This window comes from Acanthopagrus latus, chromosome 19 (assembly GCF_904848185.1).
Source record: "Acanthopagrus latus isolate v.2019 chromosome 19, fAcaLat1.1, whole genome shotgun sequence".
NCBI lineage: Eukaryota > Metazoa > Chordata > Actinopteri > Spariformes > Sparidae > Acanthopagrus > Acanthopagrus latus.
This window is the reverse complement of record NC_051057.1, coordinates 23,133,679-23,158,327: the sequence shown is the minus strand read 5'-3', so window position 1 is coordinate 23,158,327 and position 24,649 is coordinate 23,133,679. Positions and strand designations below refer to the sequence as shown.

The 24,649-nt window shown below is 47.8% G+C and overlaps 1 protein-coding gene across 11 annotated transcripts in view; it reads right to left on the bottom strand.

The window, feature by feature from the left end:
• Positions 1–1,196: 1,196 nt before the first annotated feature.
• Positions 1,197–24,649, bottom strand: part of tnikb (TRAF2 and NCK interacting kinase b) — a 41,916-nt gene continuing 18,463 nt past the window's right edge. The window contains exons 13-34 of one of the 11 annotated variants that reach the window (XM_037080010.1): positions 23,713–23,829; positions 22,661–22,747; positions 21,482–21,679; positions 19,014–19,178; positions 17,348–17,587; positions 16,273–16,379; positions 15,804–15,919; positions 15,465–15,556; positions 14,690–14,713; positions 13,395–13,576; positions 13,166–13,280; positions 12,755–12,899; positions 11,473–11,486; positions 11,225–11,333; positions 10,509–10,685; positions 10,285–10,428; positions 9,707–9,841; positions 9,443–9,543; positions 8,834–8,983; positions 8,133–8,292; positions 4,532–4,671; positions 1,197–4,452 (exon numbers count right to left, since the gene is read on the bottom strand). In XM_037080010.1, coding sequence (XP_036935905.1) covers positions 4,369–4,452; positions 4,532–4,671; positions 8,133–8,292; positions 8,834–8,983; positions 9,443–9,543; positions 9,707–9,841; positions 10,285–10,428; positions 10,509–10,685; positions 11,225–11,333; positions 11,473–11,486; positions 12,755–12,899; positions 13,166–13,280; positions 13,395–13,576; positions 14,690–14,713; positions 15,465–15,556; positions 15,804–15,919; positions 16,273–16,379; positions 17,348–17,587; positions 19,014–19,178; positions 21,482–21,679; positions 22,661–22,747; positions 23,713–23,829 — 2,802 coding nt within the window. In that variant the 3' untranslated portion in view covers positions 1,197–4,368. Of the gene's footprint in view, positions 4,453–4,531; positions 4,672–8,132; positions 8,293–8,833; positions 8,984–9,442; positions 9,544–9,706; positions 9,842–10,284; positions 10,429–10,508; positions 10,686–11,224; positions 11,334–11,472; positions 11,487–12,754; positions 12,900–13,165; positions 13,281–13,394; positions 13,577–14,689; positions 14,714–15,464; positions 15,557–15,803; positions 15,920–16,272; positions 16,380–17,347; positions 17,588–19,013; positions 19,179–20,510; positions 20,853–21,481; positions 21,680–22,660; positions 22,748–23,712; positions 23,830–24,649 lie in introns of all 11 variants that reach the window. The other 10 variants (XM_037079999.1, XM_037080001.1, XM_037080003.1 and 7 more) reach the window with 10 other exon arrangements.

Below are 24,649 nucleotides of genomic sequence, written 5' to 3'. Positions count from 1 at the left end.
TGACACTAGCACCGGTGTTTGTTTGTTTGTTGTATCCATGTAGAGTTATATGTTATATTGTTTTATTTGCTTGTTGCTGATGTATGTTCGCTGGTTTCTATGATAGAAACTAACAAGTGCAATTATTGTATAAATGCTGATTACTCTGAAAAACAATATTCAGAGATGAGAAAAATCAAATCCTCGTATTAGAAAAGTTACGAGCTGGTATTTTTGCTTATAAATGGTTTCAACGCGTCATTTACTACCAAAATACAGTATTTGCAAGTTGACTAATCAGAGTATATAAATTGAAATATTAACCTTTTCATGCATCAAATATTATATCACAAAGTATTTTATTTTTACTCAGTCGTGACAATAATAAAACATCTAATTTTTAGTGTTGTGAATGTTTCCTGTCGTTAACACTGTGAATCACTGTGTTAATAAAGTGATTCAGGAATAATTTCTCAGAATAAAACAGGTAAAAATGATATTATTCAACTGAATAAGAGATGTTAGAAAGACTTTTAACCTGATTTTAATATTTGTTTTGTTGTTTACAGTTCTTATGTGACTGAAAACACATCTATCAACTACTGGACTGATATTTATGTATATAAAAAATTTACATTCTACTTTTCTTTGCTTTATTCTGGCTAAGTACAAGGGATGACCTGCAGCCAAGGAGAGGAGGACTTTATATCCTCAGGAGGAGGAGAGGAGGACTTTATATCATCAGGAGGAGGAGAGGAGGACTTTATATCCTCAGGAGGAAGAGAGGAGGACTTTATATCCTCAGGAGGAGGAGAGGAGGACTTTATATCATCTGGAGGAGGAGAGGAGGACTTTATATCCTCAGGAGGAGGAGAGGAGGACTTTATATCATCTGGAGGAGGAGAGGAGGACTTTATATCCTCAGGAGGAGGAGAGGAGGACTTTATATCATCTGGAGGAGGAGAGGAGGACTTTATATCATCTGGAGGAGGAGAGGAGGACTTTATATCCTCAGGAGGAGGAGAGGAGGACTTTATATCATCTGGAGGAGGAGAGGAGGACTTTATATCCTCAGGAGGAGGAGAGGAGGACTTTATATCATCAGGAGCAGGAGAGGAGGACTTTATATCATCAGGAGGAGGAGAGGAGGACTTTATATCATCAGGAGGGAAGAAACTGCAGAATGAGGTGTAAAGAAAGAGGGCGGAGCCAACGTGTCGCTGTACAAGGAGAGGACATTTATTGTAGAAGTTCCAACATCACAGATGTGTGTTACCAGATTGAGGTCGTCTTTTCTGACTGATTCCAGTGATTCAGACGAGGTGAAAACATACACTCACATGCATGTCACACACCTGTGCACACACACACCTGCTCAGCTACACACTCCAACACACACACACACACACACACACACACACACTCTCACACAGGCTGACAGCCATACATACGTTCACAGTCTTGATACGTACAAAAATTGAAATACAAATACAAATAATACCACAATAAAAACATTGTATTTTTTTTTCTTTTTTTAGAAACTCTTATAGCTATGTTCTCTATTCTGTAGAAAGACAACTAAGCTTTTAATAAGTGAACATTATTATTTTTTTGTCTTTCTCTAAAATGATCAGTAAGATATCATCATCATAACGAGAACTCTTACAGTATATATATCTTTTTTCATCTATGGTTTCTCCACCTGACCCTCGGCCTCCTGACCTTTATTCACAGGGTGCTGATTAACACTCACATCCTGCACATGTAAAAGGCTTCAGCTGGCATCGCTTGCACCCATCGCATCCTTTAAGGTCAACGAACAATAACAGAAAATATCAAGTAAAAGATGATCCACTTTTTTAAACTCTCTCGCAGTCTTGATCCCACAAACGTCAGAGAACATCGTCAAAGTTTCAACCCTGTGAAAAATAGAAAAAACGTCATCCAAAGTGATGCGGAGCCCCGTCCTGCTCGCTCTTAATGCCTAAAATATAACTTTAATGGCAAATGTATAATCATCCAGTGTACAATCTTTGACTTATCTGACTTACTCCGTGAGATAAAAAGCCCCAGATGCTAAGCTAAGTTAAAACTTTCACTATACAGCTCAGTGTTGTGACGGAAAAATGCTTCAGGGCTCCCGTAGAAAGAGTCTCAGCGTCTGCAGTCAGACCAGTCAGTGTATTGCCTTAAACTTACAATTCAGAACGAGTGACGACAGGTAAGAACACGTGTGCCGCCATGCGAGGTGCACGACTAAATAAACAGCGATGGATTAACGGAGAGAGAAATAGAGTCAACTCGTGTCCCGGACCAAACTTCCTGTGTGAGTCTTCGCTCGGTCAGAAAAAAAACCTCCAATCTGAGAGAAACTACAGAACGGACAGATTCACAGAGGGATGACAAAAAAAGCCAGACTGTTATCTTTTTTTTCTCCTCTTCAGTGTTCTCACCTGCTTCGTAAAGTCAGTCTGTAACATCGAGGTGAGTATTTACACAGGTGCGGTGGACACAGAACAGCAGGGACAGAAAAAGGTGGAGAGAACTAAAGGGGCAGCAAAAAGTAGAAACGTCCAGAAGTTGGCGACGACACTGACGCCAAACTCCTCCTGCGAGAAACGATGTGAAGATTTTTTTTGTTGTTGTGTTGCTGCTGCAGCAATAATACAATATCTACAACCTTCCTTCCCCAAAACCAGAAACCTAACCAGGACACAGTAGCTGAAACTTGACCGTGCAGCATCCTCGATGTTGTTTCCTAAACGGGGGAACAGAAGGTGTTTCAGCAGCAGCGGCGCTCCGGGTGAGTGTTCACACTGTGAGCAGCAGCAGCGACACGGAGGACGACCATCCTGATGGAGCTTCGTCTGGTATAAAACTGACGGCGCTACTTTTCTTTTTTTTTTGTTGTTGCTACAAGATGTTAGTCTAGAGAACATCGGCATCAGAAGGGATTCAGATGATAAAAACCATCAGATGTGTTATTTGAAACCATCGTTTGGCTGATCGTCCACACGTAGCCGGCTAATGTAGAAACGTTTGTTTTGTAAAGATCTCTCTTCAGACTGGAGCCTCACTTTAAGGCGTCTGTCCGCTGTAAAATATCTTCTCCGTGTGCCGGGCTGTTTGATACGAGCATTATTATTTTCAGTTTTGTAAGATTTGTCTGCAGCGTTGTTTAGTCAAAGAACTAGTAAAGACACTGACAAGAAGTTTTCATCATCTTGTTTGTTGTTGGTTGGTTTGACAGCACGATGACACAAAAACCACAGAATGGATTTGAATCAGACTTGGCTGCAGGATGCGTCTCGGCCCAGAACAGACACCATTTTACTTCTGGTTCTGATAAAGTGGACCGTTGGGCCTCAGTGGATTCCTTTACTCTTTAAACATTTCTGCACACAGTCTTGGATCTTTGCTTTGTTTCTGTTTCTATCCGATTCATTAAATACTCGGCTGTTTGGGATCCTGAGGCCTCGAAACTCTTTCTTAAATGTTGACGGAGTGACAGATTGAAAAGTGACTTTGGCCACAGGAGCTGTTGGCTGCTGAGCTCGACTCTGTGTGTTTTCATGGCGTATTTTATCGGACGAGTTGTAGACGAGGCCAATAGGTGGCGCTCAGTCTCCGAGTTGCGTTGGACGAGGTGGTGACCAGGGTTTGAACTGATGACCCAAGATTTCACCACATCTGTCTTGTGATTGTCAACTTGGAAAACAGACATCCACTTCATTTTCGAAAAGCTCAGCGTGGAGAGAAGAACTTTACCCGGCTACGTGTGGACTGCATTCTGCTTCGACTGACTTTCACATTTGGACACTTGGTTTAAATGGTTGCATCCACTTTGTGCGTCACTGACGAGCTCGAGTTGTCTTTTTTCTAGTGATGCTACCTGAACACGGCGCAGTTCTAGACGTCTGAGTGAAGTCAGAACACCGGCGCCGACAGATCGTACTCGCAGTGTGAACACCCTGTGAGAAATCGTTAATGTGCTACACAGAGAACTTCTCTACAGCTCCCCGCTCCATCACACGGGGAAGTCAAAGGCTACTCGGCGTGATGTCGGCGTGCTTTAAAGTCAAATCTCTCAAGAACGACCATCAGCCCGGTCCAACAGTCCAACAGTCCACAGGGAAGGCCAAGGTCCGGTCCGCTGTGACACCGTCACTGGGCCTGTAGCGCCCCCTACAGGTGGAGGGCGTCTATTAACTCCAGCTGTCTGATCGTCTGTTCAGCAGCTCGTTGTTGTCCTCCACAAACACACTCACATTGTACACACACACACACACACACACACACTGTCCTCCTGTCTTTCCTTCGCCCCTCTCTCCTGATGTCGGCCGATGTTCAGAGTGAAGAAGAGGAGGGTTGCGGGTCGAAGGAGAGGCGTTACCAGTTCATCATGGAGCTTCTGTTGAGGGTCATGAAGAAGACTTGACTGCTGCCTCCAGAGCGCACCGAGGCGAAGAAGACCTGCAGGAACGAGACGCTCCTGTTAGTCGGAACGCCGCCACAGACAGAGACACACACGTCCAGGTGTTGTCGGACTCACCTTGTCGTTCCTCTCCGACAGGAACTTCAGTCGCTGAGCTCGCTTGTGCATGAAAACTCCGTCGAGGTGTCCCGTTTCCACGGAGCGGATCTCAATGGCCTTCTCTCCCCAGCCCATGATCTGGTTGGAGTGGATGTAGGCTGCAGCGAGAGGAGAGGGTACACACACACACACACACACACACACACACACACACACACACACACACACACACACACACAGAGGGGGATTGGACAGGAGAAGACTCAGCACCAGTCTCACACCCAAGCCAGTCACACATCGAGGCCTCCTCGCCTCCGGGAGGAGATTATTGCAGCAGTTTCTGACGACCTTCATGTGAGAGGAGGCGTGGCGCCGGGGAGGACGCCGCCACAGCAACACAGAATGCAGGACAGCGTAACAAGGTGCTCGCTGGGTTTCCACTCGATCGGTTTGACGACTGTGTTTGATTTGAATGAATTATCGACTGATGCTGGTGGTCTGAACTTTTGCACGTGAACTGCAGCGCCACATCGAGTCACCATAACAGTGGAAATCTTTAATCTGAAGCATCAGCAGCAGGAAATGTAGGTGTATTTAAACCTGGGACCTATATTCACCTGTCTGGGCGTGTTAATCATTCATACATACGAAGTGTTTCGTGATTGGTCCAGTAGATCGGCTCACGGTCGAAGCTACGTCCACTAAAAGCTGTTATTCAAAGTGTCCGACAACATGACGGAGAGAAGCTGTTTTCAAACATTAAGATCCATTTTGATCATTTTTTTTGTGACAGGTGAGTTTAGTCTTGTGGAGACGTGAGTCACAGTTGGGAATCGGATCTTATTCTTTTACAGAAGGTCTCTCTGTGTGAACCGGCCTGTCACTGACAAAAACCATGGCTCTAGTGGACGTAACTTCGACGTCTGCAGTCGCCCCTAAGGACTGTGTGGCAGCCATTTTCTTCTGATGTCACGCTCAGGGTGAGAAGCTCCACTGTTCCAGGATCTGACAAATCGTTATTCAATAGTTTCCTTATTGATCAGCAACAGAAAGACAGTTAAGAGTAAAACAAAAAAATCGAAGGGACATCCGAGGGACCCATTAGCCAACAGCTAATGTTAGCATTCAACCACTTCCTGGGAAACATTATGGTCTGATTGTGTTACATTATACTATTAAAAAAAAGCATAAATTAATTCTCAAACACAAACGTCTTGGACGTGTTTTTACATGTGAAGGTAAAACGTGCTGCAAGTGGTTGAATGCTGATGTTTATGATTATGTGGTTTTACTTTGAAATGTCCCTCCAGATTATCACCATCTGTTCCTTTCAGGTTGCAAATCAATCAGGAAGTTGGTTAATTTGTCAGATTATCTGATTGCTAACCAGGAACACGGCAACAGGACATTTTTAGCTTCCCACACTGAGCGTCAGAGGAAAATGTCCACTGTGTAAATATCGTCTACAGCTGAGATCGATTCCAAAACTTTTGGTAAGTTTGAATCGTTTACACACCAAAACATGTAAATCTTGTTCCCAGGTTTAAAAACACCAGAATTCCCCTTTAACACAGAAGCTAGAGCTTCGATCGCACGTCAAAGAAGAGCAGTGAGGCTGCTAATGGATGACAGCAAGACCAGGAACAGATCTCATCTCGTTTAGTGAGACTTCTAAAATTAAAACCACGACCACGTTTAGCCAATTAGCTTGAACCCTGGTGGTGGACGCCATCTTGTTTCTGGAAGGCAGAGAAATGCAAGATAAGACACCAAACCAGCGGTGATCAGAGAGGGTGCAGCTGGAAGTGAGGTACAGTGGAAGAGGATCGACCAGCCGAGATAAAACATGGTGACGACGAGGACGACGACGCGGGTTTATGTTCTGTCTGGGTGTGGGGGGGTGGGAGGGGGGGGATGGGGGCTGAGGCCGGGCTTGGCTGTGAGAAACTCTGGTCTGACAGAAAAATACACACAAACATGTTAACAGAAGATGGAGTCCACACACAGAACACGTACAGTAACCACCAGACGCCGTCCGTCAAACACACACGTTTAATCAATCAGGATATCGAACACTGACATCTGAGAATCAGAGCGTGGAGGCCGAATGGAGCAACACAGAGGCTCTGATCGACTGGATCATAAGACCCGAGATCCATCCTTGATGTGCTCGAGTTTCCTCTTCGCGTGGCTTCGACTGAGCGTGCTGCTGAATAATAATAGATTCGTTCTGATCTGGGTTCTTTCATTCTGCTGAATCTCACAAGAATCTTGTTTTTGGTTTTGAGGTAATCTTATAAAAAGCTCTCGCATTCAAGGATGAAAGTGAGACCAGATGACAAAAACTCTTTTTTTCTTTTTTGAATAGCTCACAGTCGCACAGAACGAGAGGACAGAACTCAACACGGCAGACAAACAACACACAAGCATTTCCCCCCGATGCACAGGAAGAAATAAAAACACAGGGATATTCAGTGTGTGAGGAGGGAAAGTGTCCACAAATCAAAAGGTGTGAAGGTGGTGGAGGAGGTGGAGGAGGTGGAGGAGGTGGAGGTAATGCTCTGTGTTGTTGTCAACTCATGCAATAGATGGATGTTCAACACTTTGCGTTAAAGACATACGTTGAGTTTTTGGGTTCTGTTGGTCGACTCACATGTTCAGTGATGAGAACAGTGACGCCAAAACCATCCGACTTTTCTTTTAGCTGCTCGATGACTAAGGTTAAAGCGAAGGACGGGACGAAACCTGAGTTCATTCATTTATTCGATTATTGAGACGTGAGAACTGAAGCCTGACTGGACCAACAGTCGGCCTTGAGGAGCAGGTCCAGGTGGTTCTGTAGATTTGTGTCTGTGTTATTAGAAAGTAATGCTTTATTTTTTACACCTAATTCCTTTTTTCGGCAGAACAAAAACCTGGAAAGTTGGAGAAAATCACCGAAGACGAGTTGCAGAGCCGACGTCACGTGACTCTGGGTAGATGCTAAGAAACAGTTCTGGCTCACATGTAATCTGTGATTTGGTGCAACTTCTGTTTGGTGTCCACGCTGCTCCCATATTCTGATGTAAAGTGAAGTCGAACCCTCACATGTCTACTGGGTTTGACTCTACGGGCTGAGACGAGCAGAATCACAGGAATCGTGTCGTTTTCTCAGCAGCAGTAACTAAAACACGACTCCTGACACGACCAGCGGAAAGCGAACGCGATGAAACTCAGCAGATGTTTGAAAGAACAAAGAAGATGTGAGCTGAGTTACAGTTTTAAAGTGGAGACGGATGTTTGTTACGGGTCGGCACCGCGGACCGCTTTGAGGCGGGATCTCAGTCTAACATGGATGGTTTTGGCACCAGCGCAGCTTGTTTTCATCACTCTGACTGAAGAGTCTTTTAAACGCCCCAGAAACCTGCAGCATTCCTTTAACCAGGTGATGACACAGGTGACACAGTCTGAGCTCCGTGTTTAAAGGTGGAACTGAAAGCAAAAGGCAGGAGGAGAGAGAGGAGTGTTGCTTTGAACGGAGGAGGAGTGGTAGATAGTAGTGAGGGTGAAAAGATGATCTGCCGCTTATAGAGGTCAGAGGTCAGGGGTCAGGGAGAAGCGAGCTGATTGGTTGACGTACCGACGGAGGTGGGCATCTCGCCCCACTGCAGCACCACGTCTTTGGTGATGCGTCCGTAGGTGTTGACGTAGACGCCCTCGTCCTCGTAGCACAGCAGCATCTCCATGCCGTCCGTCTTGGGCAGAACCACGATGGCGTGCGGGGTCACCTGACCCTGAATCTGCCGGGGCGACACACGGGAGGGGGTTGGAGGGGGGTGGGGGCAGGGGGTTAGGAGTTGCCGTGAGCCTACAGGGGCGTCTGGACCCCCCCTCTAACCCCCCTTCCCCACCCTGAGAGAGAAGAAACTGCTGCAACAATAGAGTCTCCCGCTCGTCAGCCACGCAATCGCCATGGTAACAGACATGAGCACAGCGTGATTCATGGCTGCTGGAAGCAAAGTGAGGCTGTCGCCGTGGTTACCGTCTCCTTCTCCCCCCTGCCCATCTCTGAGGGTTAGAGGAGGACGCTGGTTCATCACACAGGTACTCACTCACAAACCCAGCTGCTCATTGGTTCGTTCGTCCCCACTCTCTCTCTCTCTCTCTCTCTCTCTTTCACTCATTCATTTACTTTTTCCAATTCATTCTTTTATCATTCGTTCTCTTGTTGATTCAGTCACATGATCACTTTTTCTTTCAAACATGAATTAAAATGTGATTCATCTTTTTAAAGAAGTGATGTTTGGTCATTTACACACAGACACACACAGGCAGACTAACATGTGAGGGGATGTAGATGTCGTAGGGGTTGCCAGAGTCCACATCGATGACGTGGAAGCCGACGCTGGAGCCGTAGATGACCTTTAACCTCTGCCCCTCCTCCACGGTCAGGTCGACCAGCTGAGGGCGATGCTGCAGGTCGGTGAACGACTGACCGACGGGGGGAAAGAGAGAGAGGGGGATTAATCACACACCTGAGGTAGAATCAACAGAGAAAAACACATTTATATGAGCTGAAAGCAACGCAAAACAATCACGTTCAGAATCAAGTAAAAACATTATCAGCTGATTATTTATCAAACATTGAAAGGAGGATTATTTATGGAGGCAACATGCTCATTTTTCTGCAACAAACACCATTTTATCACATGCTTTTTCTCCATTAGTAGTGAAAACACCACAGGGGGGCATCGCATCACCCACAACTTAATTAATTATTAATTATTAAGCTCCTGTAAAACAGAGAAACTCCTCCCGACATCTCCAGCTGAGACGCCTGCCTGCAGGCTAGCTGGTTAGCATGCTAACTCCAGCAGACATCTCCACGGAGGTCTTTTTATGTGATTTTCACCTGACTCGAACACCCGAACGCATCCTGAAACGTCTCACCTTGAAGGCCATGAACTTGTGGTAAGGTTTAGGCGCCCAGGCGTAGATCTCCACCGCGTTCTTCAGAGCGATCACCAAAAATTTAATCCTCTCGTATTTCACTGCAGGAGGAGGAGCAGAGCGGCAGACAAACAGTCAGATACGCAGCGAGGGATTCAAACCGAGAGCCTAACTGTTAAATATAATGGTTCATTTGTGAGGAACAGCTTTCGTAGGTGAGTTAGCAGGTCTGCGTCCTCACAACACGTGACTGAGTTTCCGTACCGACTTTATAGTGAACGCATCCCTCCAGCTCGCCGACTGTGATCCAGCCCTGCTTCTTCTCCACTTCAGGGTCGTTGTGTAATATCCTGTTCCTCAGCCAGGACAGGTAGTAAACACGCAGCTTGTTCTTCTTCCCTGAACAACAAGAAAAAAGAAAAAAACAATTCACATCTTATTTTTTTTTTTTTCTCAGAGCTGTGTGTCGTCACCACAGCATCCCACACGCTCAAATGTCACCAGTGAGTGCTTTAGTTTCTGGAGGCGGCGACGCACAAAAAAGTTTCAGGAGACAGAAATAGAAACATCTCTTGTCATCCTCGACGTCTTGTTTTGTTTTCTATTCAGAGTCCAAAGCAGCGGGGAGTGCTCGAACATCACAGAGACAACAGTAACCAAGGGAGACAGGAAACTGTGGCCACCAGACAATAAGAAGAGCAGAGATTACAGATCAGCAGAAGAAAAACGGAGCGTTGAGCTGCGTCTCTGTTGTCTCTGGTGAACGCTGAGAAAAAGTCGTTCATCCTCCGTCACCTCTGAAGATCTCCTGTAAGTTCTGGCTTCATTACAACTGAACCAACCTGAGATGGTGACCAGGACGTTGAGGCCCTCCAGGACGTCCATCTGTTGGAAGCGCCGTCGATTGATCAGGTTGTAAACTTTGCCTTGACCGCTCCGATCCAGCAGCATCAGGCCGTTCTCCGTCCCCACCAGCAGATTCACGCCTGCACCAACACACACGTCTGATTTCTGCTGCCTGATCACACGTGATTAAATCTACTGTAGTCAAAGTGTGTCGTCTCACCCCACAGAGCCGCGCACAGGATTTCGGAGTTGAAGCGCTTCTTGTACTTGCGGATCTCAGGCGTGTCGCTGTGCGGCCGGATGTTGGTCGGGTTGACGTTGACCACCGAGATCTTCCGGGCCTCGTTGAGCCGCGCCTGCTCCTGCTCGTGCTTCAGCAGCTCGTCAGCAAACAGCGCTGACAACACATTCAAACACAGTTTAGAACGATGAGGGCGTTTACTTTGTTCTCATGGATGACCTCATCAATAGCTGTGGCACTTGAACGCACCACGACAGGATATCTGACAGTGTTAACAATAATAAAGTTTCAATATCAGACGACAAATACGTCGATACAAATATATCTGTGATAGATCGACATCAGATAATGTCAGCAGGTGAATAACGTCTCAGGCTGCAGGTCTGCGTGTAGCCGAGCAATTAAAAGATTAAGATTATTTTTCTGCCTCAGACTGTTTAAATTCAATATTTCAGTTGAGGAAATAAAAGAAATAAACATCAATTTGTGTTGCAAAATGTTTTTTCTTTTGTTAAATCATATTTTATATGTATTTAATGAGCCTGAGTGGGACGTGTCAGTGTTAGCTTTTAGTTTAGTTGCTGTTTTTGTTTGTTTTTGAGCTTTTTTTCACATATATCCAGACTTTTGCAGACAGGATTCATCTTGCGACCACCAGCGATGTTGCAGTGATGTGAGGGAGAGAGGAAACGTACCCGAGGCAGAGATGTTGTCGTCGTCGTCAGTCGGCGACGTCCCGTACACCCTCGGATCAACGAACGGTGTGAAGGAAGCCTTGGAGCCTCCGCTGCCTCCCATCCCGTACTGCAGATCACACAGACACAGACGGTCACATGTTTGTCTGAATAAAGGAAACACAGTGCGGTCCTGAACGCATCTCCACAGCTCTGAGCAGGACTCAACAGTGAGGAGAAACTCTCTCACTCTGTGTTTCCTTTATTACATCAGCTACCTGTTCTCATGTGCTGAGGGGGGAGGACGCTTTCTGGATCAGAGGCTGGAGAACTGAGAGAGGGAGGGACAAAGAACCAAAGGAAGAGAGGAAGAAAGAAAGAGAGGAATAGAGGGCTGAAGCAGGTGGAGCAGGAAGGGAGGAAATCCAGTTTATTCCATCTGTGGGGAAAACGCCGGAGCCAAAGAGGGACGATCGAACTGGAGCAGGGCAGGAAATGAAAGGTGCCACATGTTGTCGATTCTGATTCTCATGCACAGAATCTTATTTCCTATAAAGAGGAGGACTTTCTATCCTCAGGAGGAGGAGAGGAGGACTTTCTATCATCAGGAGGAGGAGAGGAGGACTTTATATCATCAGGAGGAGGAGAGGAGGACTTTATATCCTCAGGAGGAGGAGAGGAGGACTTTATATCATCAGGAGGAGGAGAGGAGGACTTTATATCATCAGGAGGAGGAGAGGAGGACTTTATATCATCAGGAGGAGGAGAGGAGGACTTTATATCATCAGGAGGAGGAGAGGAGGACTTTATATCCTCAGGAGGAGGAGAGGAGGACTTTATATCCTCAGGAGGAGGAGAGGAGGACTTTATATCCTGGAGGACTTTATATCATCAGGAGGAGGAGAGGAGGACTTTCTATCATCAGGAGGAGGAGAGGAGGACTTTCTATCCTCAGGAGGAGGAGAGGAGGACTTTCTATCATCAGGAGGAGGAGAGGAGGACTTTATATCCTCAGGAGGAGGAGAGGAGGACTTTCTATCATCAGGAGGAGGAGAGGAGGACTTTATATCATCAGGAGGAGGAGAGGAGGACTTTATATCATCAGGAGGAGGAGAGGAGGACTTTCTATCATCAGGAGGAGGAGAGGAGGACTTTATATCCTCAGGAGGAGGAGAGGAGGACTTTATATCCTCAGGAGGAGGAGAGGACTGACATTTACATTTTTAGCTGTACTGATATTTTAAGCACTTCTACAGATTTCCCTGAACTGGCTGCATGTTTTTAACTTATGTTTGTTGCCGTTTGTCTCAGTCTCAGTTTCAGTGCTGACAAGCGGCACCTCGGGTTCGTTCTGCGCCCTCTTCAGCCATCTTGCTCCGGCTGTTTGTTTGGCGGCTGCTGGTAATTTCCCGCCCTGATAAAGGACCAATGACGGGTTTCTGTGCAGGCAGGGAGGTGATCAGGGTTTAACAGGTGACAGGGTCTGTCAGGGTCAGGTGTGGAGGAGGGGGGGGAGGGGGTTCAGGAGCCGACAGTCGGGGGCTGCTCCACCTACTTGGGCCCCAGAGGCGTCGCCAGGGGAGACCAGGGGGGAGGGGCTTTGCTGCACCAGATCAGGGAGATTGGCGTTGCCAGGAAACAGATTAGCGTTGAAACCGTTGCTGGCGGCGGAGCTCCGCCTCCGCTCCCTATGTTTCTGCAGAGAGAGAGAGAGGGGCGGGGCTACTGCACAGCCAGGCTGTGATTGACAGGTCAGGTGACCTCTGCTGTGTGTGAGGGTGCGTTTGTTTCTGTTTGTGGGGACTTTTTAGAAAGAGGCGGGCGGATACTGAACACACAACACTGCTTAATACATGTCTTCATACATGATACACACACACACACACACACACACACACACACACAGCTGGTGAGAGAGTGTCGGTTTGTGCGGAGTCAGCGAGGTCGGAGGTCAGGACTCACCTCACGCATCATCAGCGTGCTGTCCTGGGAGCTGTTCCCGTACGAGTCATCATGGGCGTCGTTGTGACCTCCCATCACGCCGAAGGACTCGTTGGCACCTTGACTCGCCGCCGGCCTGAAAGAGACGAGTCAACACTTTTTATTTTTACTTCCAGTGAGGGATCGCGTCCTTATTCCGTTGTGTTGGGGGAGAAACGTGTTGCACTGATCCAGAGACAGCAGCACTCACATGATGCGCGGTATGTCGCTGACCGCCACGCTCCCGTCGTTAGCCCCGCCCTCTCCCTCCTCGTCCTCGCTGCTGTGAGAGTCCTCGCTGGACGACGAGTAGTCCGTCACTTTGACGGGCGGGCGGCTGGTTTCCTCGCCCTGCCGCAGCTCCCTCAGCTCTTTGGCCAGAGCCGTCAGGTCCTGTAATCAAAATAATCATCATCATCACAGATAACATCCTGTTCATAACGATGTGCGTCGTCATGATGAGTTCATCTAGTCGCCTTTTGATTATGTAATCGACTGATTTTGTTCTTTCTGAATAAAAGTTGTGGTTAAATATTCTCTCTCCACCTCCCTACACTCGTATTTTGAAGGTATCTTTATTTGCTCCCCCCCAAAAAGAGACAAAACACCCAGAAAACAAAACCTAAAGATTACATTTCTATAGATATCGCAGTAAAATCGTTAGTGTTAATTCATCTGGCTGCAGTAATCGTGTGGTGAAAGTCTACAGTGCTTACAAGGAATCATAATAATTATTACATTTAGGGGACAAACTTTAATAGAGTCTTTAATAGAGGTTTTTACATGATTTCTTTCAAGAAATAAAGGAAAAATCATGATGATGATCATCATGATGTGGGGAGGGAAGCAAGCAGTGCAGGGAGAAGAGGAAGAGGAGGAGGAGGAGGAGGAGGAAGGTCAGACGCCGTCATGCCTCGGTGCAGGAAGGCGAGAGGTCAAAGTTCAGCATCTGTGCGACATCTCACAGCAGAGAGAGGCTGAATGTGAGAGCTTAAGTGACAGGAAGCTGAGGAAATGAGGGTGATGGAGGGAGGAAGAGGAGGAAGGTTATCTTACCAACTCCTCCTGATGAGAGAGAGAGAGAGATGGAAATGAAACATGAGAGCAGAGATGTCTGACGTGACAACAGGAAGTCATGAAGAAGAAGACGTGACTCCTCCAGTAACTGATAACCATCGAGACGCGTGTGTGTCACTGTGTGAATCAGAGGAGAGTCGGTGCTGAACCAGAAGTTCTGGTCCGTTTGGTACATTTATACATCGTGCATGTGCAGGTTAACCAGGACTGTGTGTGAGTTGGTCGATTCTTTTGTGGACGATGTAACTGATTCGTGTGGGGACATAAATCAACTTGTGTGATGTGAGAAAGATCAGATAAATTCTTCTGAAGCATCGCAGACCTGCAGGTGATGAAACAGGTGAGCGTGAGTAAAAGTAAAACAAAGAGAGAGTTCATCAGGCGGTGGGGAGGCGGAGGAGAGGGAGGAGGAGGAGAAATGTCACTGACCTCGTCTACAGCTTTCTTATAGCTCTGATGGACGATGAGAGGAGGGATGGAAGAAGAGAGGATGAGAGGAGGAGAGTGGAGGTGAGCAGCAGCGTGGTTAGTTCAGAGAGAAGAAGAAGAAGAACTTCAGTTCTTCTGATCTCAGGTCAGCAGCTCGCAGCACTGACAGGAATCTGAACACATTCATCCCTGTGACGCTGCTCGGTGGTCAGAACAGTTCCTGGATCTGCTTCATGTATTCATGAGGCTCTTCTAGACTTTTCCAGACAATATCAGACTGAATGGCCCAAATTCTGACAGTCAAATGAGTCTGTGACGCTAAAACATACATAAATGAATCCACCGTTTTAGAGAAGCTTCTTTCACAACGTTAGCTTACAGGAAAACGTCTTTTTGGGTCAACGTTTCCTTTGACTCCACAGTCCCCCGACTGAACAACGTCTGCATCACTGCACACAGGATGAATGTGGTAACGGCTGTTTAACGGCAATGTAAAGAGCCAAAAATATTCAAAACAAAGTGTCCACTCAAACTGAACTGTGTGTTAAAGCTCATCAGAAGAACACGACCGTCACTTCAAGTAAAAGCACCAACACACGATCCTGTTAATGTCTCTGCTGATTAAACAGCAGAGACAATTCTAAACACTTTGTATCAGTTTATTTTTATGTTTGTATTAAAATTGTGAGTCTGCAAAGTGACTGAAACTTGTTAAATGCCTGAAGTAAAAACTAAAATGTGTGTGCGTGTGTGTGTGTGTGTGTGTGTGACTCACTGCAGGCCTGCTGGGTCGTGTCACCTCTCTGTTGTCGTCTTTGGTCTCGTGGGAAGAAAGTGTGGAGCTGTCTGTCTTCACGGCTGAGTTACCTGAACACACACACACGGACACACACGGACACACACACACACACACCATGAGGATATTTGACATTTATCAAACTAATTCTAAAGACTTTTGGAAAAGTGAAAACATTTTTGGAACGTCTGGACTTTTGAGGAGGGAGACATGAATAAATAAAAGTAATCTTCAGGAGTCAGGGAGTGTGTGCGTGGTTTGTGTGTGTGAGTGTGTGAGTGTGTGAGTGCGTGTGTGTGTGTGTGTGTGTGTGTGCACCTCGTTCGTTGGAGCCTCCCTGGGAGCTGGGCGTGCTGGAGCTGGAGGAACTGCCGCTGCTCGTCCTCTTCAGGGGCGTCTCCATGGAAACGTCAGTCCTCCGCAGGTCGGGGTTGCTACGGCAACACAAACACACATCCCAGTCTCATTCATGTGTGAAAAAAAAAAAAAAGCACCTGCGTTTCCACAGAGCTGTGTGTGTGTGTGTGTGTGTGTGTGTGTGTGTGTGGTTTGTTTCTGCCTCACCAGAACTAATTACATTATCAAACCTCAAACATTCAGACTTTAAGTAGCTTAATTATGTGCATATTCTCCATCTAACTTTATATAAATAAGTTAAATTAATTCAAATTCAATCAAAACATCAGGCAAACATGTTTTACTCAGTTATTAAGTTCAGGGGAACTGGACACAATGTGTTCGTTGTTCACTTCAAAGTGTGTGTGTGTGTGTGTGTGTGTGTGAGCACCTGGCCCGTATGAGGTGAGCTCCGGCCCGAGGTCCGAGGCCCGGTCCGTTTCCAGGAGAGTGCTTCCTGACCAGAGCAGGAGAGATGGAGGTCGTCCTCTGAGGAACCTGGACACGCGGGACAGAAGCGTCCGGGTCAGAACCTGAACGTGATTCTACACCAACACTGACGCTCACACAGACGTCTGACAGAGTCTCTTTTTATTGGCTCTCTGGTTTAGTTTCCTCTGGCCGGGACAGAAACACGGTGACGGTGTTGTTTCCACTGGGAGGAAGAATGTGATTAAATAATTTGAAGCCAGTTTTCGTTTCACTTTTATACTGAAAGCTTCTGATTCTTGTAACCATGCAAACTAAAACAAGACTCCACTTGCTGTTTCATTGGACCTTTAAGCGTTTAAACTTTAAACGTTACATGAGTCAGGAGACATCATGAGAGAGGCAGGTAGTGATAAGAAACGCATCACACATCTTCAGGCACACGTTGGATTTCATGATCTTGGTGGAACGAGTTTGTAAAATCTTCTTGACAACAATCGTTCATCACGTCAGCAGATTTAACTCTGAGAAGAGAGGAAGCAACAGCAACACCGTCGTCCAGCTGAGAGAGAGGAAGGTTTCTGTCTTAGAGACGCTTCAGACGGATTTATGATTTGTTTCTGGACTGATGTGGGTCACAGAGACACTGTTGGAGTTAGATTTACCTGATCACTTGTTTTAACTGATGAAAAATTAGCATCAGTGTGCTTCTGGATCACTGACAGCCGATTGAATTTCTAAAAAGTCAGCGAAGATTCACACATCAACAACCAGATCAGATTTTTTAGCAAAACTGCACTGAGGTTTTTGTCCGTTATTAACATGTGTTAGATCTTACTGGAGCTCGTGACCTTTGATCAGACGACAGCACATCATCTGTTTCTAATCAATAAATGGACAGAAACTAAACTTCACACAGACGAGAAAACAAAGACAGAATCAAGACAGAGAAAAGCTTCCAGCCACAGGAGTCAACACACACACACACACACACACACACACACTCGGACAACAACACGGGTCGGGCATGCAGAGACCTTCGGCGGCATGTCGTCGTCCTGCCGCAGCCACGAGCTGCGGTCCAGCTTGTCGAGGGGCGGCGCCAGGCGGGAGAGGGGCGGGGGAGGAGGGGTGTCGGAGGTGGGGTCGGAGTTCTGCCGGGGCATGGGAGGCCGGGAGGGGGAGGGCGACGCCGAGGTGGAGGAGACGCCGTGGGGGTCGTACAGAGACTGGGAGCCTGACAGACCGTGACTCTTCACCTGCACCAGGTGGGCCATCTGGACACACACACACACACACACACACACACACACACAGGCAGGAAACAAGCAGGGGGGAGGAGGAAGAGCCGGGTCAGGATTTGGGTTCAAACAATGTGATCAGGATGAGGGAGGACGAGCAGAGGAGGAGGAGGAGGAGGAGGAGGAGGAGCGAGAGGTGAGGAGAGTGATGAAGAGTGTCGGGCCTCAGGGTGCGTTCACAGCCGTCATGTTCACAAACCGACTGCTCGCTGCTGTGGTTCAGTGACAACTGTGACATTTCCGCCAACAACCCGGGAAATAAAAGTTCACGTCCTGCAGCGACAGAAAACTGTGTGTGTGTTGTAACAGAATGAAAACACACACACACACACACACACCTCCTGCCTCGTATCCTGCAGCTTCTTCTCGTCTTATTCACTGATACAAACATCTAAAATGAACCAGAACTCGCCCTGCGGATGGAGTAACGTCTGAGTGGTGAATCAGAAGCTGCAGCGTCATGCTCAGCTCCTCCTTCATCTCTCCCTCGTTACAGACGCTCTCAAGACGATTCAACTTCGTCACGTTGCAAAGAAACTCTCCCAAACACAAAGAAAAAACAGCATCACAGCTTCAGAGTCTGAGCAAACAGAGCTGGAACCCAAAGATCACCAGTACAGACTCCTGTCAGCATCCGTCCTGAGTAACCTGATTACAGCTCTGAGTCGGTCAGTTCTCACCTGACAGTGACGCTGACGCCGGGTCAGCCTATGATGATGTTTTTAAAACAAAGACAGAACTTCATGTCCAATATCTGCTGATTTTACAAGAAGGTCCAAATAATTAAGAACTTCACAGAGTTTATTAAGTTCTTCCTCAGGAAACAACTCACTTAATTGAGCGATTTTTCAAGGGACTCTGGTGAGTTTCTCCAGGAAGTAGCCTGGCAGCAATGATTTAGAAACAAAGATCGTTGAGTTTCTCCTCATCAAACAACTCTTAAAATCTGACGATATGTTCTTCTTCATGTTCTTCTTCTTCTTCTTCTTCTTGTTCTTCAGAGGACATCTGTTTGGATCTGGCTCTCACCACTTCTCTCTATGCTGACTGACGGGATCTGACATGTGACCTCAGTGCGTCTCGAGCACCTGATCAGCTGATCGTTTGACCGTCTGCTTTATCAGATGACAGGCTGCTGTTTCCGTCACCTCGGTGGAGCAGACGGACTGGAAGGATCCCGGCAGGATCAGTTCCCTCCTCAGCGACACTTCACCTCTGACACGGCACCAATCCACCTGTCCATGTCACGCTGCACCTCCCTGTCACCTGCCCACAACACCTACAGACACGACGTCTTCCAGCGAGAAGTCACGGCCTCGAGACCTTTGCTACTCTCACACCCTGAGGAATGTACACACACACAGACACACACACTGTCCACATGAAGACGCAGGACACACACCTGAGGTTCGACGGAGCGGTGCATGGGTGGAGTCCGGGCCTGCTGGATGCCTCCGCTGCTGAAGGACTCGGAGCGCGGCGGCAGCGACGGGTCCGAGATCCGGTTGGAGACCTTATGCTGCAACGCAGGAGAAGTCTGTCTGTTCATCTTATAATGCTCCTCCACCTGACACACACACACACACACACACACACACACACACACACACACACACCACAGTCACTCACAGTGTGTGTTTACGGTTTATTTAATGATGCTGATGATTCGTTTTGGTTTTCTGATTTTAGACGTGAACATTGTTTCTGTGCTCTTCTGGAGCATCGAGGAGGAAATCCTGCGAGGCCGAGGTGAGGGTATACCATCGCTACACAGCGTGTGTGTCTATGTGTGTGTGTCGCTGTGTGTGTGTTTCTATGTGTGTGTGTTTCCACGTGTGCTGTCCAGAGGGAGACGGACGGATTTAGCTTGAGCTGCCCTACATCAGTCCACCAGCAGCCACCAGAGGGCAGGCCTGGAGACATGGCCTAAATGTGTGTGTGTGTGTGTGTGTGTGTGTGTGTGTGTGTGTGTGTGTGTGTGTGTGTGTGTGTGTGTGTGTGCTCATGGCCTTAATTCAGTGTGATGAGTTCACATATGGAGCATTGACCTGCACTTTTACACTCACTGGATTCAGCATCTTAAAGAGGAAAAAGGACTCAAACGACCTGGAGTGAAAGAGTTAATGAAGCCTGTAAGTGAAGTTAGTTCTGATCCACCACCAGCACATGCAACAACACAGCCGCTCTCAACCCGTCTGTTCTGATGACTCTAAACCGAATCATCTCCAGAAGAAGTCCAGAGCGAGTTAATGTTCTTTCCTCTACAAGAAATGTCCGTCATCTCTTCTTCTGTGTTATATTAACGGTCGTAAAACCAGCAGGTTGAGAGCCGCTGCTGGGAAAAAAGTGACGAAGGGTCCAACAGATCATCCTGCAACACCTGGACAGAGTCAGTCACCTGTGAGACGCAAAGGGAGCGTTAATCATCCAGAAAATAAAGTGCAGAGGAGGAAACATGACGGGAGGTAAAGGGAGAAGAAGAAGCTGCTTCACAAATGTTCTGTGGGCTACAGAACTCCAGCTGACTCTCCATCAGCGTGGAGGGAGGAGAGGATGACTGACATTAGCATTTAGCATATTACTCGCTAATGTGCAGCCTCGCAGAGCCTCTCGCTCAACTTTGAATAAGAGAAGTGTAATATGAGTCAGTGCCGTTACACAGGAAGTGGGAGTTAGTGTCAGCTCTGGAGAGAAACTGAGTTGGAAGCAGCGACGGCGCCAGAAAGAGGAAATTAATGAAACGATCTCTGTGAGAAATGATAAAAGAGACGAGTCGACTGCCAGCCCAGAGTTAATGTGTGAGTCCGCCTGGTCAGAGACGTCAACATGTTAATAGAGGAAATCGTCTGCAGGATCAGACAGAAGAGGGAGTCGAGCCAATGTTCATCCTCCGACTGACCCGGCGGCCGGGGCTCCGACCCCTCGAGTCCGGGCTCCTGTCAGACCTCCTGCCGGGGCTCCTGTCTGAGCTCCTGTCTGAGCTCCTGCCGGGGCTCCGCCTCATCACCGGCTGGGAGGAGTTGGAGGCGTGTTCGGGGACGCAGGTGACGCGGATTCGAGGCACGTTCATGTGATCTCTGGACGGGCTGACGTGGGCCGGGTAGGAAGGGGGGCGGGCGCGTCGAGGTTTGTAACCGGGCAGTAGGAGCAGGTTGTCGAGGTTGATGTTTCGCGTCTCCCTGAAGGAGTGATACTTCTTGGGAGGGACACGAGGAGAGTTGCTCTGAGCTCGACGCATCACCTGGAGAGCAAGGTGAGTGTTTACGAGACAGCAGACACATCGACATGTTCACCACCAGCTGCACAGCCGTCATGAAGCTCCGCTCATCAGCTGACAACAGCTCAACACATCAGACACTTCAGACTTCCTGATTAGCACGCTAGCTAACACTGCTGCAGCCTAAACGTCTCATCAGACATTAAACCTTTATGTCCTCTAGTTGTTCAGCTGGCAGTTCAACAGTGGACCTTCAGGACAGCGAGAGGATCGTAATGAACATGAGACCTGAAAGAGATTCATTCCAAAACACTGAAGACGTTAAGAGTGATTCTGCTCATGTTGAAGCTGTTGTAAGATATTATAGCAGTGAACTCTGTTACAGACGATCGTTTCTGCAATGAAACACAGGAGGAATTCACATCTTTACGCTCCGGCTGCTGCACCTAAAACAACCAGGAAACATTCTGAGCTTCGTCTCCTGAGCAGACGACACCTGAGGGACGGAAACGTCACAGAGACAACGTGAACAAACACTCCGCTAACATCCAGCTGATCAGGACTCGTCATCGTGTCTGAGCTGAACTCCCTCTCTGCTGTCTGAAGGATCAGATGTTAACACTGCAGTGTGTGTGTCCGTGTCTGCAGTCTACCTCTTTGGCCCAGGCCGGCTTGTCGTTGCTGCTGGGCGCCTGGTCCTTGTAGTGGTACAGCTGCTTCTTGTCCTGCGGCGGTCGCGGCGGCTCCTGCTGCTGCTGCTGCAGCGACACCAGGTACGCTCGCTCCTGCTGCAGCTGCCTCTGCAGCCGCTCGGCCTGCCGCTGCTCCTCGATCTGCTTCCTCTTGTACTCCTGAAGCAGAGGAGAGACACGGGAAGAACCGAGCCGTGAGCGGGACTGAAGGTCCAGAGAACACGTCTCCATCTTAATCCAGCCGCCTTAAATCTACTCTATCGTCCACGTTTAGAAGACTAATATCAAGTGTTATGAGACGTTTTCACACTCTGGAGCAAAGCTTGATGAATGCCATCGACTGACCAGCTCGAGGGCTCCGTCTGAAACGGCCCTCACATCTTTCTCACACCGTGTCTTCAGGTCAGAGGTCGAGCAGCAGCTGACACTCAACAGCTCACCCAAAGATGATAATTCAGGTAAACAACTGAAGCAGCTGGAGACTTGATTTAAAATGTAAAAGACCAAACTCGTCTGCTGGAATCGTAGTTTCCAGAAGCTCAAAGATCACAAACTGATTTCACACCCGGTGACATGCAGTCGTCGAGCTCACGCAGCCTTTTCAGACGTGTGTTAACACTTTTAATGACTTCAACTTGAAAATGGGTGGAAATACCATAAAATCTGTTTGTGATCTCGGCGTCTCCTGCAGACTGTGATCACACCTGACGAGCTGTTTGGAGCCATTTCATGTTGTTTGGTTGTTTTTTCTGTTTTAAATCAAATCTGCAGCTGCTTCAGCTGTTGACACCAGACTTCATATCGTCAGAAGGAGGAGATGATGACTGAGTTTACTTTTTTGGGTGAACTGTTCCTTTAACTGTTTTTCTGATTCTGCCTCGTCGTCTGTCGGCTCGTTGCAACATCTGTGTGTAAATAACAAACGGGCTGAGACAGAACCGGTCCACGCCACGTGTCCTGGTACCGGTGCTGTTCTACACTCTGACACACACGAGCTCAGAGACGATTGTTCCGTCTCATTACTGAATCAGATCTTGTGTGTGTGCGTGTGTGTGTGTGTGCGTGTGTGCGTGCGTGTGTGTGTGCGTGTGTGTGTGTGTGTGTGTGTGTGTGCGTGCGTGTGTGTGTGTGTGGTGTTACCAGCAGTAAGGCCTGCTCCTGCAGGAGCTGCTGCTGCAGGATCTCCAGCTGCCTCTGCTCCTCCTCCAGCTGTCTACGGATATACTCCTAACCAATCAGCCCCCCAGGTCGGCGAGAGACGCAGCCAATCAGAGAGCGCCGAGGCAGGCGAGAAGCAAATTGGGAGCCCAGGCAACCAGTGACATCAGCAGCAGAGCAGGAAACAGGAGGAAGTGAAAGAGGAGGGCAGAGAAAAGTAGATTCATTGAAGAGGTGTGAAAGCAGGGATTTAGTCAGAAATAGACGAGCAGAGATAAAAAGAGAGCAGCAGCGGGGGGGCTGTAATCAGGAGAACAGGAAGACGCGCTTATGTTTGGAGGGATGACGTGAAAGATCAGCATGAAATCAGCTGTGCAGGAGGGAGACGGTCGTGTCGGAGAAGCAGAGCGTTAAAGGAGCGACGCACTGCAGGAAAAGTTGAGTGTCAGTCATGCAAAGTCTCCCGACTCCTCCGTTCAAACTACAGATGTGGGAGCGTCTACACTTCCTGTATCTCCTTAGAAACATGAGAAGACTGAATCCACCTGCAGCACCAACTTTTACTGCTTTTAGAAAACCTTAAACCACGAGGCAAAAGTTCAAAACTCATATTGTAATGTTTGTTTGTTTGTTTGTCTGGAGAATATTCTACTGGATCTTGACGTGGACTTAAAGGAGCCACTGAGACTCAGACAGAGAGGGAGGCTGGAATGTGGAGAAAAGGCGTGTTAGTGTCTCGTATCTGCAGAGAGTTTCTGATTTTCTCTCTTTGTTGCTGCTCGGGACGCTTTACCAACCCAACATGTGTCTATTTGACGTCCTGGGAATGAGACTCAACAATCAACTGTCTTTGTGGTGCGTTCAGGAGCAGCTGGGACAAATCCTACTGATTCTACCTTAAACTTTGATAGCCTTTGAATTCTACTAATATGACGTGAGCTTCAGTCATTGATCTGTGTTGTTGTTTGCCACGCCTCTCTGCGCGACACCTGCGGTGTGACGGTGCGTTCGAGGGCGACTCAGGTGTTTCCTACCTGTTCTCTCTCTGCGTGCCTCCTCTCCTCCTCCCGGCGCAGCTGCTCCATCTCCTCGTACCTCCTCCTCTGCTCTCGCTCCTGCTGCTTCCTCATCTCTCGCTCCCGACGTTGTTGCTGTAGGTGGAGGAGATGTCACACGACAACGCATCAGCTGTGTGTGTGTGTGTGTGTGTGTGTGTGTGTGTTTCCCTGGCGTTTGGATAAGTGCTCACCTCACAGGTGTGTTGGGGTTTTAAAATGGATGACAAGTCACTTTATAATCACAGCTGAGATGTTTTTCGGAGGCGTAAACAGCCGCGGGCTAAAACAGGCCGACAGTCATCCTGAGTGATCTGCCGTGATGCTCAGGTGTGTCTAACCTGCTCTCCTCTCAGCAGAGACTTTACAGAGAGGTGACATCATCCACGTACATCTGACAGCTGCTGCCTCACCTCACGTCACCTGTGTCTTCAACTTGAACTCACTCATAAACTCTGAGACTGCATGAGAGGAGATAACTCTCCATACCACCAGGTTTCCTTTCCTTTCCTTTCCTTTCCTTTCCTTTCCTTTCCTCTCCTCTCTCTGTATTCGTCATCTGAAAGAGGACCCAGAGGGTTCAGGTGAGTCGATGGTGTGTTTTGACACATGTTCACACCTTTTTCTCCTTTTAGCGATTGTAACCTGTACTGTGTCACCTCGTCCTCCGATTAACAGATAAAAGGAGAGAAGAGTTCCTGATTCTGGTGGAAAGTCTCAAAGGAAACACGTGAGCATTCAGTTGATTGAGGAGGTCGCACCGTGTCAGACTGATGCAGAGACGGTTCTGCTGTATTGTCCGTATTATTTTGTTCTTTCAGTTCTTAAAGGTGCAGGAAACAAATTGAACTCTATGAAGATGAGAGGTGGATGTTTCTGAATCATGACTGCAGACTGCTGCTGCTGTGGAGGGTTG